This window comes from Stegodyphus dumicola, chromosome 9 (genome assembly GCF_044657685.1).
Source record: "Stegodyphus dumicola isolate Sdum_Otavi_A_Nest chromosome 9, ASM4465768v1".
Lineage (NCBI taxonomy): Eukaryota > Metazoa > Arthropoda > Arachnida > Araneae > Eresidae > Stegodyphus > Stegodyphus dumicola.
The window spans coordinates 106,985,098-106,999,673 of NC_140776.1; the positions used below are offsets into that span (position 1 = coordinate 106,985,098).

The 14,576-nt window shown below is 33.0% G+C and overlaps 1 protein-coding gene across 6 annotated transcripts in view; it reads left to right on the plus strand.

The window, feature by feature from the left end:
* The window catches only part of LOC118185894 (procathepsin L-like), a 178,259-nt gene that overhangs the window by 13,671 nt on the left and 150,012 nt on the right, over positions 1 to 14,576 (plus strand). For 5 of the 6 annotated variants that reach the window (XM_035355834.2, XM_035355836.2, XM_035355835.2 and 2 more), the window contains exons 2-3: positions 1,365 to 1,514; positions 11,901 to 12,065. In XM_035355834.2, coding sequence (XP_035211725.1) covers positions 1,365 to 1,514; positions 11,901 to 12,065 — 315 coding nt within the window. The remainder of the gene's footprint in view (positions 1 to 1,364; positions 1,515 to 11,900; positions 12,066 to 14,576) is intronic. The other variant, XM_035355840.2, reaches the window with a different exon arrangement.

The following is a 14,576-nucleotide window of genomic DNA, read 5'->3' on the forward strand; positions in this document are numbered from 1 at the left end:
CGTTAACTGTAGCATCAGCATACGGCAACTTTTATTATTTCTCGGAAGTCTCTCTAGATTCATTTCATGGCTGAAAAAATAAAATCCAAATGGTAGCTTTTTTTCTCAAACTTCTCACCATTAGTGCCAGTACATAATTGGCAAATGAATCGCTGCAAAAACCACCAGATCCTCAAACCCAACCACATGATCTTTTTGTCTGTCATATACCAGAGAAGATTTCAAGGATATTTCATCAAATATTAATGAAAACATTTTTTTTTATGATTTTCTTTATTTTGTAGTACTTGTTTCAATGCAGATATGACATCTGCACTGATCCCTGTAGATGAGAGCTTTTATGATACATAATGCTGGAGTTCATTCAACTGGAAGCTTAAGAAATTCTTTCAAAACATGATATGCTGCTGTATTTTTACTGTAGATGTGATAGGCATCAGTTTCGTCAGAATGTGTAAAATGCCTGTTTTTGATTTTTGGGTGTTTATTATTACTTGCAGCTGATTGAAACAAGATAGTTTTTTTGCTAACCACTTTTGCTAACCACTTGTCCGAAAAGTGTTTTTTCAGCACTAAGTTGGTGACGTTTTGGTCCAATCTGTGTGTAACTGGTCTAATTCCTATGTAGTAACTGTAACTGTGTATGTCTTCCAGCAATTTCAAGTAATATCTTGGTGGAGGGAGGAAAACTGTGTAAGACCAGAGAGAGCATCAGTTTAGCTGAATTCATAGTTTAGCTCAGAATACTGAGAGATCACTAAGCAGGTTTACACATTTTAAGCTTTTTATATTTTCTTTTGTTTAATTTTCTTAGTAGTTTGAAGTGGTAACTACTATTGATTGTGCTCCATCATATTGAGAAAAGCTGCATAACTGTAAAGCGTTTCTTTGGAAAAAGTAAATTTTATCAAGCTGTCATTGATCCTGCATGCATTCATTCCATCATGAATTCATATGCAAGTAGCAGTATGGATACACAAACAAAGGCAGATAGACTGTTTATGTCATAGATCATTGAGATCTTTTGTATGATGTCCATTCAGCAAGAATGTGAGCTATGAAAATAGTTTAAAGGATGGTCTATAACTGAATTCAGTATATTAAGTTTTGTAAGGACAATTTTCATAACCTGCTGTTAACATTTAATCGTACGATACAATAAATCATGCCATATAATTAACATTTAATTATGATTTGATTGAATTTTTTTCCACTTTAAATGTAGTAGTGTTCATTTGGAGACATAAAATAGTTACTGTGAAGCATAATTTGGCCCTTAAATTATGCTTAAACTTTTCTTTTATCAGTGAAGTTATAAAAAAAAGTAATGCTTTCTGAGTATTAATTTCAATTTTTTTTGGCAGCTAAAATACAAGAAAAAATATGCCTTATCAGAGGAAGATGTTAGAAGAGTTATCTGGGAGAAAAATGTGCGTCACGTTTCACAGCATAACTTGGAAGCAGATTTTGGACTGCATAAATATAGATTGAAAGTTAATTTTTTTTCTGATAAGGTAGGTAGGAATCATTACTCTAAGACACACTGGGCAAACTGAGGATAAATGCACACTTTTGTATAATCCATATATTTCTTAAAATAGTTTACCTTTTTTATCTTTTTTGATGAGCAAATTTGATTTTATAATAAATTTTGAATTTGTCAGTTTATGAACTTTCTTGTAACTTCTTATTATATTCAAATCATGGTAAAATTTTATTTATTATCCATTCATAGATCATTAAGTTGAAATTGATTGTTTGAACTACAGTTTAAGAGTATAGATCTGCAATGTGATAAAGAGGTTATATACCGTAATTTCCAGAAGAAACACCGCGGCGTTTACATATTTAAAACTTAAATTTTCAGCGGGTGCGGCGTTTCTACCCATGTGGTGTTTAGGTGCACTAAAAATAAAATATTTCCTATGATGGTCATTGTACATAGTTTGGATGGCCTTGTCATTGTGCATAGACTGGTGCTGTTCCCACACAAAAGACCACTCAGTTGCTTTTTGTGAACGTTATTTTGTTTGCATTCTTTCCCTTGAACGGACCTACATGCCTTATTCACCCTAAACGAGATCTCAGAACAATAACATTTTTCCCCCTTTCAAATGAATCTTCCAGGACCCAACCTCTCCCCACTCCTGCCTTTTCTGCATTTTTTTCAAAGGCGGATACGACTCCACCTGCCTCGCAATAACGAACTCTGACGTAGTTCCCCTTCAGCATGAATGGATTTTTCTTGGCATTCTGCCAAATACAGATCCCATCAGTTTGGGTACAAGTACTTGTTGGATAGTTTTTAAGTAAGAAGGGAGCGGAAAATTTTTGAAAATGTCTCTAAACAGCACAGAAGCTATAAATTTCTTACCTTTAATTTATTTTTGAGTTATGGTTTCATTTCATGCATTTTTCTTAACTGGTATGTCATATATCAGGACTTAGGTTGAGTTTTTGCATCTATATGGCCCACGACGATGTCACGCACAATTTAATCTATTGCGGCGTTTCTGTGTAATTTTAATTTTTTTCCCGCCATTTTTCTCGAGTGCGGCGTTTACGCTGATGCGGCCTTTCTTCCGTAAATTACGGTATGTGTAGATGGATTAAAACAAAATTGCATGCATCAGCATTTGAAAAGTAATCATTGTGGAGGTAATACTCTATCCCCAAAGTGTAGACAGATAGCACTAATTTTCTAGCAGCAGTTGTGTGGAAACATAGTGTAAGTTCACAGATGCTACAGAGTGATTGAAATGTCAAAACATTTAGAAAAGTGGTCTTGCATGAAGGTGTGAGCCATGATTCGTTATTCGGATTGAGCATCTGGAGTGTAGCCATATCATTATTGCCAGTCGGTATTGTGCCCCTTTGACAAGGTTACATGAAGCTATCTGACCCAAGTGCCCTAGCATGTTGAGTGATGGTGTCATTCTTCTGCCTGACAGTGGCCAGCTCCATACTACTTTTCAAACTCAAGTATTGTTGCAAAAGTGGGAAGTCTGGAGTCAACCCCTGTATAGTCGAAATTGAGCACCCAGTGATTATTTCCTTTTTCCGAAATTGAAGGAACATTTATTAGGAATGAGGTTCTCTTCAGACAGTGATGTAAAGACAGTTACTGAGTACAAGCTCAATGATGATGTGATTTCTAACAATCCGAGTTAAACACGTTGGTAGTACATTCAGATAAATGCCTAACTCGGTTTGGTGATTATGTGGAAAAATGATAGGAAAGTTTCCCCCTTATATTTTTTTGCTATTATTAATTAATAAGTTTTTTATTACGCTTGTAACTTTTTTTTGATCCATTAAATTGTTGATTGTTAAAAAGAAAAGTTATTGTTTTGCCAGATATCACTTTTCATTACATAAGAATTTATATCCAAAATATACTGTTTTATTTGCAGCTATCCCTTTTTTTAATGCATAATGTGGTCCTTCAATTAAAAAAAAATCTCCTCACCCTTGCTCTAAGAGAAAGCTTATTTATTTTATATAAATGACTTTTTCTGAGCTTTGCTTTTCATACACATAAATGACATTTAAATACAACATGGCATGTATCTGCTTGTAATGAAAGTTTTCTGCCAAAAAAACGTTTTCTTATAAAGTTAGGAGGGAAAAAAAAATGAAAGCAGTACCTTTAGTGCAGACAGGAATCACCACCCAAAACTATGATTTTTCTGCCATTTTCAAAGCCTTTGGACCAGAAACTTGGTGGCCGCAAGTCCAAACACAAATCTTCATTTCAGACATCCTGTGCAGAATGAAAGATAGCACCATCAAGATGTAGGCTTGAAAAAAGGCAGAAGTCCAAAGAAGTGATGTTGTGGGGCTATATGGTGTGTGTGGCAAAAGATCGCATCCGAATGCCTGCAGAGCCTAGCCGGTGAATGCAAGACATACGTGGTCTTGCATTATCTTAAAGAACATTACCTTTTTGTGCAGGAACTCAGTTCGACATTTTACCATGATAGCAGTGTCAACATGGACTATCATCTCGCTGTGCACCTTACTGTCAAGGGTTTTACCATTTTCAAGATATCTTTGTGGGTAAATACCATGGCAATCTCACCAGATGCAAAGCATGATCTTTTTGGTTATTCAAATTTTGCTTTGCAAAAGTGCCGACGGGTTCACCAGGCACAGACCAACTCTCCTTTTTGGCCTGTGTTTTTGAAGTAAATCCACTTATCATCACAAGTGATGATCCAGTCTAGAATTTTGTGCTTGGGTTGATATTTGAGTGGAATAGTGCTGGCCCGAACGTGTCTGTCTATATTTGCTTGAGTCTTCTCATGTGGCACCCAGTGATTGAACTTTTACATCCATGCATAGTGCGACTATTTTTTAGCAAGCTCTTGAGTGGTTGCATACTGGTCTTCCACAAGTTCTCGCAAGGAAGCCTCATCAATATCAATAGGCCGGTCATCAATAGGCCTATACACATGGTTTGGTGACATTCTGTCGCTGACTTTTTGCGACAGAACTGGAAGTAAATGATGGTTCTAATCTGGTAGTTGATAGTCTTGAGATATACTCATTAGTTGAGTCTACTTTGAAAATATAGAAGTTATCAAGAACAAACTACACAAGAAGTTACATGGTGTCAGGAGCAAAATGGATTTCAGACCACCTGCTCCTCTAACATTTTCCGTCGGAAATATTAAAGAAAAATGGAAAAAATGGAAGCAAGAGCTGGAAAACAATTTACTTGCAACGGAAAAAGATGCCAAGCCAGATAAGACTAAAATTGCAATCCTTTTGAATTTACTCGGTACTGAAGGACTCGAAATTTATAACACGTTTCGATTTGAGCCACCTGAGAATAAGGAGAAGTACGAAGAGGTCTTGAAGTCTTATGAAGATTATTGTTCACCACGGCAGAATGTCGTATATGAACGTTACAAATTCTTTTCGTGTAGCCAGCAAGGAGGACAAACAATTGAATGTTATGTTTAGCGTCAACTTTGAGTTTGCTGAACAAGAAAATGGATTGATTCGCGACTGTATTGTATTAGGCATTCGGGATAGGAGTCTGACCAAATGTTTGCTTCGAGAATCTAACCTAGGATTAGATAGAAATAGTCCGTGCTGCTGAAACAAGCAAAGAGCAACTCCGGAACATGAAAGATGATCCAGCGACTGTGAACAGCATGAAGAAATATAGAGAACAGCAGCATCAATGAAAACAGTCAGTGTCACCGAAATTATCGTCACAGCAGAAGCAATCAGCACTAGAATATGACTGCAAGAAGTGCGGAAGGAGGCACAAATATCGGGACTGTCCAGCTTTTGGAAAGACGTGTGCGAAATGCAAAGTAAAGAACCATTTTGCAGCGAGGTGTCCCAAGAACATTTGTGAAGTTGGAATACCAAATAATGAACATAGTGTATTTGTTGACTCTGTAATGATAAATCCACCAGTAAACGGGCATAGTGAATTTAAAATAAGTGCAAAATCAATCAAAGATTAACAAATTCTATTGATGAAGTAAATAAGGATATTCACAAGGTAAGTGAAACATGGGTGAAAAGTATTACAATGTATGTAAATAATAAGTCTTTCAAGGTTGATTTTAAGTTAGATACTGGTGCAGAAGTAAATATTTTGCCTTTGTATGTTTTAAATAATGTTAAACTTAAGCCTAAACTTAATGAAACTAATTTATTCTTAACTGCATATGGTAATTTTAAGTTAAAACCAGAAGGTACTCTTATAATTAATTGTTCAACTGAAAGGCTTAAGAATGTACCTTTACAGTTTTATGTTCTTGATGTAAGATCTAAGCCTATATTAGGGTTAACAGCTTGTTCTGCATTAAAGCTAATTGAAAGGATTGATTCCTTAAAGTGCAATATCATTAATAAAAATGATTTAATTGCTCAGTATAAAGATGCATTTACAGGTACAGGGCAATTTCCTGATGAACCATATCATATAACTCTTAAAGATGATGCAATACCAGTAATACACCCCCAAGATGTATTCCTCAGGCTTTATGGCCTAAATTAAAAGATACTTTAGATAAACTTGAAAGAGAAGGGATAGTATCGAAACTAAAGAAACCAACTGATTGGGTTCAAAGTTTGGTTATAGTTGAAAAGCCTAATGGGAGTCTGAGATTATGTTTAGATCCTAGAGATCTAAATAAAGTAATTAAAAGGGAACGCTGTCAAATTCCTTCTCCAGATGATATAATTAGTAGGTTAGAAGGTAAAAAAGTATTTTCAGTTGTAGATTTAAAAGATTGATTTTGGCATGTACGACTAGATGAAGCTAGTTCTGAACTATGTACATTTAATACTCCTTATGGAAAATATAAATTCAAGAAAATGCCATTTGGAATATCCTCTGCCCCAGAAATATTTCAGAAAAGAAACCAAAAATTATTTGGTGATATTGAGGGTGTGGAAGTTTATTTTGATGATATCATAATTGCAGGATCTGATGAGGTTACTCATGATATAATTATCTCTAAGGTTCTTGAAACAAATTTAATCCTGATAAATTACAATATAGGGTACCGGAAGTCATATTGAAGCAATTATTGATATGCCAACACCAAAATCAAAAACTGAAGTAAAGGAGGTTGTTAGGAATGTTAAATTTTCTGTCAAAATTCATACCTAATGTATCTAAAGTTACTGCTCCTTTAAGAGAAATCATTCAAGAAAAGGTAGAATTTAATTGGGGAGAAACTCAGGAAGAGTCATTTAACAACATCAAACAACTGCTAACTAAAGCTCCAATTTTAAAAGTTTTCAGTGGTAATGAGGATATAATTATACAGTGTGATAGTTCGAAGGATGGCCTAGGATTGTGTCTAATTCAAAATGGTAATCCTGTATCATTTGTGTCTTGCAGCCTGACTAACAGTGAAAAAAACTATGCACAGATCGAAAAAGAGCTATTGGCCATAGTATTTTTTTTTGAAAAGTACCGCAATTTTGTTTATGGATGGAAAGTCGCAGTACAAAGTGATCATAAGCCGTTAATGGCAATTGTTAAGAAACCATTGCATAAAATCTCGTCTAGAATGCAAAGGATGATCTTAAAATTACTAAAGTATGATTTTGAGATAAATTATGTTCCAGGTAATCAAATGCTTTTTGCTGACACTTTGTCACGAGCATATCCTGTGAATGAAACTATCAGTGATGATCTTGAAATGCTAAATGTTGTTCACATTATTTCAAAATATTTGCCTATGAGTGAAAGAAGAGTGGTGCAATTTAGGAAAGAAACTGAATCAGATCCAGATTTGCAAATAGTTATGAAATATATTAAACAGGGTTGGCCTAAATGTTACAAAAAAGTAGATAGTAGTGTAAAAACATACTTTAAAGTTAAAAATTATCTTTATATTAATGACGACTTGTTATTTATTAATGAAAAATTAGTTGTACCTTATGGTTTGAGGAAAGATATGTTGCAATTAATTCATGAAGCGCACTTTGGAATTGAGAAATGTAAAAATAGAGCCCGTGAAATTTTTTACTGGCCAGGTATGACAAATGACATTGAACAGCTTGTTTCCAAATGTGAAATAGGTGAAAAATTCAGAAGTAGAAATCAAAAAGAACCTCTAATGCAACATGAAATTCAACTAAACCATTTGAAAAAATTGCTCTTGATATCTTGCAATTTGGTAATCAAAATTACTTAGTAGTTATCGATTATTACTCTAAATGGTTTGAGTTTCTAACATAAAAGATAAGACAGCAAATGAAATTATGATAAAGTTAAAATGCATCTTTGCCAGGTATGGTATTGCAAATGAAGTCATTTGCGACAATAATCCCTGTAATAGCTACTTACTTAAGAAATTTGCTGAAGATTGGGATTTCGAACTTAAATTTAGTAGCCGCAGATATCCTCAAAGTAATGGGTTGGCTGAAAAAGCTCTAGGAATAGTGAAAAATATCATGAGGAAAGTGCAAGATATAAGTGTAGGCTTAATGGAATATCGAAATACCCCAGTTAGTGGAATAAATTTGTCTCCTGCACAACTGTTACTTAATAGAAGATTAAGGACAAAATTACCTATCAGTAATAAATTGTTAAATACTAAGATAAACAAACCTTATTCTAAATTTCGTGCACTTCAAGCTAGGCAAAAATATTATTATGATAGAACCGCACAGAAACTGCCTGAGTTAAAACCTGGAGATAGTATAACCTTGTTCAACTTTATAACTGGGCAGTGGGATAAAGGTCCTAGATCCTATATTGTAAGAAATGCAAATGGGGAAATATTGCAAAGAAACAGACGCCATATAAAACTTTCAAAATCACCTTACAAAGTTAATAATGATTATGATGATATAGTATTAGATAAAGAGGAAAATTCAAGTGGAAGCCCTGAAAATGTTTCTGTGCCTGTTAATATAGGAAATCAACAGAATAATCTATCCAATAATACAATAACAAGAAGTGGATGGTTGATTAGACAACCTTCAAGATATAGAGACTTTGTCATGGAATAAAATAATGTAACGTATTGCATATATAATTTTTATATAACTTTTTTGTTATTGTATGTCATATTGTGAATATACTTGTATTGATATCATTTGCTATTTTTATTATTGTTTATAAACTGGAGGAAGGGATGTGATGTATATTTAAAATAACTACAACTATAACTGTAACTGTAAATAACTATAACTTTAACTGTAATGACGCTCATGCTATGCGATTCTGTTGTTGTGATGCACGTGTTACTGTGCTACCTGAATGCCATGTGAACTGTTTAAAAATGTATAATAAAATTTTGAATTCTTGAGATATACTCGTTAGTTGAGTCTTCTTTGAAAGTATAGAAGTTATCAAGTTTAACAAACTATACAAGAAGTTACAGATAGTTCCATTTTAGACACCTTGTGCTTAAATAATAATGATATTTTTTTTAGAAATTTCACAATACGGTGTTTTAAAGCAAGTCTGTTTCTTTCAAATGCCAAAAATAATTTGACAAAGTATGATTAAACATGCCAATGGGAACTGTTTGCGCAGACAACATTTGCAGTAGTTGGGAACTTTCATAAACCCCCTAAGCGGCACAGCCTAGAATTTTTTTTTTATATCTGTAAAAACATATATATATGCATATTAAAATATGTCAAAAAAATTAAGGCAATATATCAAAAGAAAACAAACCCAGGTATGAAATACCAGGAGAGTTTTTACATAAAAATCATAAAAATAATTTGTTATTGTAGTTTTGGGAAATTTGTGCTCTCTTAGTGAAAACCCTGGCCGCTCAAAGAGCTAAAAAACCCAATATTAAAAAACTTGAAAAATTTTAGTAAGATTTTAAAATTGGAATTCAGATTTAGCTTCTAGCTGTACTTTTTCAATAAAAATATTGAAATATAAAAAGTGGAACTGTTCTATTTCAAAACAGATTGTGATTAAGGATATTTTTGTATTTTAAAATAATTGCTTTTAAGGAAGAATTAGTATTGACATAGTATGCGATCTACCGCTTTTGCAATCATATTCTACAAGCATTGCATTGTAAACCAGCAGAAGAACTTAGTCAGTCCTGCAGTTAGTGCTAATACAATCAAAAGTCTTTAATCTGGACTCGTCAAGACTTCGGCGATTCCGGATTATCGATTTTTACAGATTATAGATCATCAGCTTAAATCTGATAAGATGGCATGCAGAAATTATAAAATTAAAAATATGAAACCCTAATTTACAAAATAAAGAACAAATATGATCTAAAGGGTATCAAAATTTACCCCCCCCCCAAAAAAAAACCTTAATATTTATTTCTTTATTTTATTAAACATTTCTTTCAATGGGCGCATGCATAAAGCATACATTACGCATAGTCGAAATTAGAAAATTGCAACCAGAAAACTATTTGATGTGTATTCGTGATATTTATAATGAATTTGATTTAAATCATATCAGAGTACATCGAGATGAAATACTACATTCAGTAATGAACTATAAGCCGAATAGAATAAAAACATCTGCCCTGAAGATAAGGATAGTGCTGACAAATCAACTTCCAGTTCATTGCATGCCACGATGTTCCTCTCCCCCGCAGAGCAGCGTGAAATTGATAAGCAGATTTCGGAATGGTTAGAGAAACAAAGGATATGCCTTTATCCATTTTTTGCAGCAATTCTACTTTTTGTTTGATGGACATTGAAACATTATTTTGCTTTGTAGATCCTTTGGCAGTATCCAGCATCGGAAATTCTATTTGACATAATCAAAAGTTCAAGCTTACTTTGATAAAATTGCTCTAACAGTCTGCAAAAAATAATAAGCCAGATCCAACACGAAGATTAAGGAACAACGCAATCTGCAACATTAACTGAAATAGTTAATTAGATCATTTTAGCTCAGCTTATACCATCCGTTATACATTAAACGCGCATGCGTAAACGCATTATGTACATGCATGTGCGCATGCGTGAACGCATTATGCGTTGACGCATACGCAGAAAGTTTGTAGCTTTGAGGCCCGGATTATAGATCATTCCGGATTATGGGCGTCCGGATTAACGACTTTTGACTGTATATACATAATTGAATTATGTTAGGGATTCTGAAGCTAAAGATTCTGCACAGCATGTAAGTACGACACCTCAAATATTTCTTCATTGTCTCAGAGACTTTTGATGGAGATTCGTTAATGAAAGTGATGACTATTGTTTGGCTATGCTGCATTACATTTGCAGTGTGTACAGCTGTACTACTCATATAAACAGCCCTTTTAAGTGCTACTCCTGCTTTTGTTTGGTAAAAGCCATTGATAATTTAAGGAATTCCTTCCATTATTTGCACCTCTGGAGTTAAAGAAGTTTTTATGTTAAACCTTCCAAACCAGTCCTGCAAATTTATGATTATTATGCTCAATTTTTTTACTTTAACTCCTTCAATAACTGCTATTTGGCTTATTATTTTAACTCAATAACTAACAATTTTTGTAGTGCCTTCTAAAAAAATTAAACAAATAACTTAAATTAGTGGTAGATAGCATACTACATTATTTCTGTGACTGTTTCTGAGAAAAAAAATGCTCTACATATAGCTGTAGGAAAGTTATGGGGAATTGTATTTTTCAGTGAGAAATCCAGGACTTCTTCTCAGTCAGGATTTTTCAAAGTTCTTCAAAGAGGTTTCGCCTATACAGATTGATACTAGATAAATCTGTTGACTGTAGAAAAAACAAAAGAATGTGGTCAATAAGAATCACTTTTAAAATAGAGGTTTTATGTACATAAGAGGCTCCCTGTGTGAATATAGTATTTGTGTTCTCGCTAGCAATGGAAAAATTCAGTTGATATTTAAATTACACATAAAATTGCCTACAAGGCTGGTTTGCACTTTCTTTTGTAGAGAACTAAGTCTCTTAACATGAACAGAAATAAATAACTTTTATAAAAATATATTGGTACTGGTTAAACAAACATTAAATTTATTCAAGAAGTTGAATTTTTATGCAATTCAATATTCATACATAATTCTGTAAATAGGAATTTATTAATCAAGAAAACAAATGTTTAAAAAATGATTTTGCATCACAAAATGTGAATTATATGTGTCATGAATTCTGTAATTGTATGAACTGAATGAATTCTGTAAGTGAACTCCAAAAATACAATAAATGCAATTAAAATTTTTCAGTACATTTCCTGTAATTAAGGATGTAACATAATTGCCTTCCTTGATTATAAAAGTGTGCTTATGGTAGGTCCTTATTTTTAATATATTTTTCGTCATTATTTTAGATTTTAATACCTTTGGCATTTCTGTGCATCTTCAGAATCTGATCTTAATTGATGGAGATTTTCTTAAAAGTGTTCTTATTTTTTATAGTTAAGTGTATTTTAATAATTTGAGTGAACTTTTTTATTTCTTACAGACAGTGGATGAACTCAATGTGTACCGAAAATGTTTCAATGGAAAAGGCCAAAGAGCTAGTAACCATAGCAGCCAATTTCATGAAAATCCATGTAGTCAGAATTGTCACTTGCCACCATTTGTTGACTGGAGAATTAAAGGATTTGTTACACGTGTGAAAGATCAGGTAAGTTAAAAATTTTATTTTCAAACATTGAAATTCTGTAAAGATGCTAGATGATTTATAATTTCAAATATATTGTTTAGAACCTTTGTTAGAAGATATTTCCCCATTAATAGGTTATTCTTGGACCCTTGGAAACCATGCAATCCTATTTAGTGGACATTTTCTAATAGCAAATCAAAATCATTTATCTGATAACAGGAGATTCAACTTTATATTGTATATTTAATTTTCCTGTAGTAACAATAGTAGTAATGGAACATAAACTGTTCACTAAATGTAGGCTTAGAATATTGCTGCATGATATTTTATCATGAAGACTTGGTTACTGTGTATAGCATGTTAAAAGTTAATTTATTTTTAGATGTCAGAATATCAGCTAGTTTTTAAGTGATTACAGAGCAGCTTTTGTTTTATAAAGTTGTTACAAGCATATATAATTTATTCAGAAAGCTGCAATGTTGAAAAATTTATAGCTAATGCATAAAAAATCTTTAAGTTAGTAGTGGAGCAGAAGAAACATAATTTTGCATAAATAAAAAATAGCCACAATTTCTTAATGAAAACATATGATCTTTAAATCAAAATTTGACATTTTGGAGGATTAAAAAGGTTTGTTTTGTAAAACGTTTCATAGACTGACATAAACATATGTATTAGAAGTTTTTCCCAAAGTGTACACTTACTGCCTGGGGGACTGTAAAGCTTCGTTCAGACGGGGGCGTAAAAGGCATAAGTGGTTAAAGCCGAGCTCCATTGCCAAGGCAACCAGTCTGTGCTACATCACAAAATCTGGTTTAGGGCTCGTGGCATAGGGCTCAAAGTTTTCAACTTTACGCCGAGTTTGGGATAAGTGTCGACCGTTCAGAGCGAAGCTAAAACGAAGCGGCGTTCTACAGAAGATTTCACTGTGACAAAACAAGCAGAGCGAATATGGGATATCAATCGAGCAGGAGGACAGCGCGGGAAAGTTGTAGACGCATCCACGCATGCGCAAATTTAGCTTCTCTCATTACATTATTCTTGGGAACAATTGGCAGTGGATAAACAAAATGGTAGCATTTAAAACATCTGAAAGATGTACACTGCTAAAAAAAATGGGACAGTTCTATATCTCCCGTTCTACTGGTCCGAATCACGAAATTCAAATTGCGTTCTTTATGTCGCGAAAGTGCGACTTGGGATATATATTAGATTTATATATAGCACTATTCTAACATAGGAATTTTGACACAAAATCGGACTTTTTCAGAAATGACATACCGATTTTTTTGCATATTTCGATTCTACGACTCAAATTATGCCTAATATTAAATTTTGTAAAATTTGGTGTGAAATTTACGGAGAAATTCAACAATTTATGTTGGCGCTTTTTATTCAGTTTGTGCCAAAATTAGTTCACTTGGCGAATTTCTTAAAATGTGGCAACCTATTTTCATTTCCATTTTTACATAGTGCGTTAGAGGAAAAAAAGACCCAATCGTTCCTTCTTTTAAATAATTTATATTTTATACATCTTATATTTTTAATTATAATTGGGTACTTTTCCGTTTCGCCGGCGCAAATCTCGCCAAGCAGACTTTGTTGGCGACAACATACAGTATACACATAAAAAATGTTAATTCTAAGAATTTTTTTTTATTTTGAAGGCATAAACATTTTAATATGGTTTAAAATTTTGTAAAAAGCCAATAAATAAAGACAATAAATTTGTAAAAAGACATTAATTTAAGAATTTACTATGATTTCATGGTTCAAAATCCTGATTCGCCGGTTCGTATGACGTGACCCCAAGTGATCTCATCTCACGTAAACTACGCTACTAAAATCTAATTCGCTCAGTAATTATCTACATTAATTTCAAGTTAAATCTTAATTTGGAATACAAGTTTAAATGCAAGAATTATTTCAATTTGTACGAATAGCTTACTCAGAAATTATGTAAAACCGCAGTGCTTTACTTCGCTAGTGCATTCTCATTAGAATTGATGAATTTAACACTTGATTTCGCCTTCGGATGAGCGGTGTAATCGGTTCTAATTGACTTAGAACTAATTGACTTATCACCGTGAATTGTCTTAGGGGATAAAATTTAAATATCGTGTAAAAATTCTATATGCCAGTATTGAAAGAAACAATCTGATAAGAAATGGCTTCAACTTGTTTTGAAACTGAGGCGTAAAAGGTTACCAGCGAAGATATTTCGTCTGGCATCAGTTAAACCATTATTGGCCATTATCAGTTAAACCATTATCGTTTGTGCCGGCAAAACGGAAAAGTACCTATAATTGTTATAAACTTTAAGCAATTTTTTTTCTTTTTCGAATTTATTTTAATTGTTTACATTGCATAATTTCTTTCGAATAACTGTTTTAAAAATTTCTATTTATTCATTCGAACTGAGCATTTTAAATATATTTATTAATATAAATTTTCCAGAATATGATTTTATTTATTTGAATTGCGTTTGTTTCGGAAGAATACTTTGTGACCCCAACTACGATGCATTTGAAA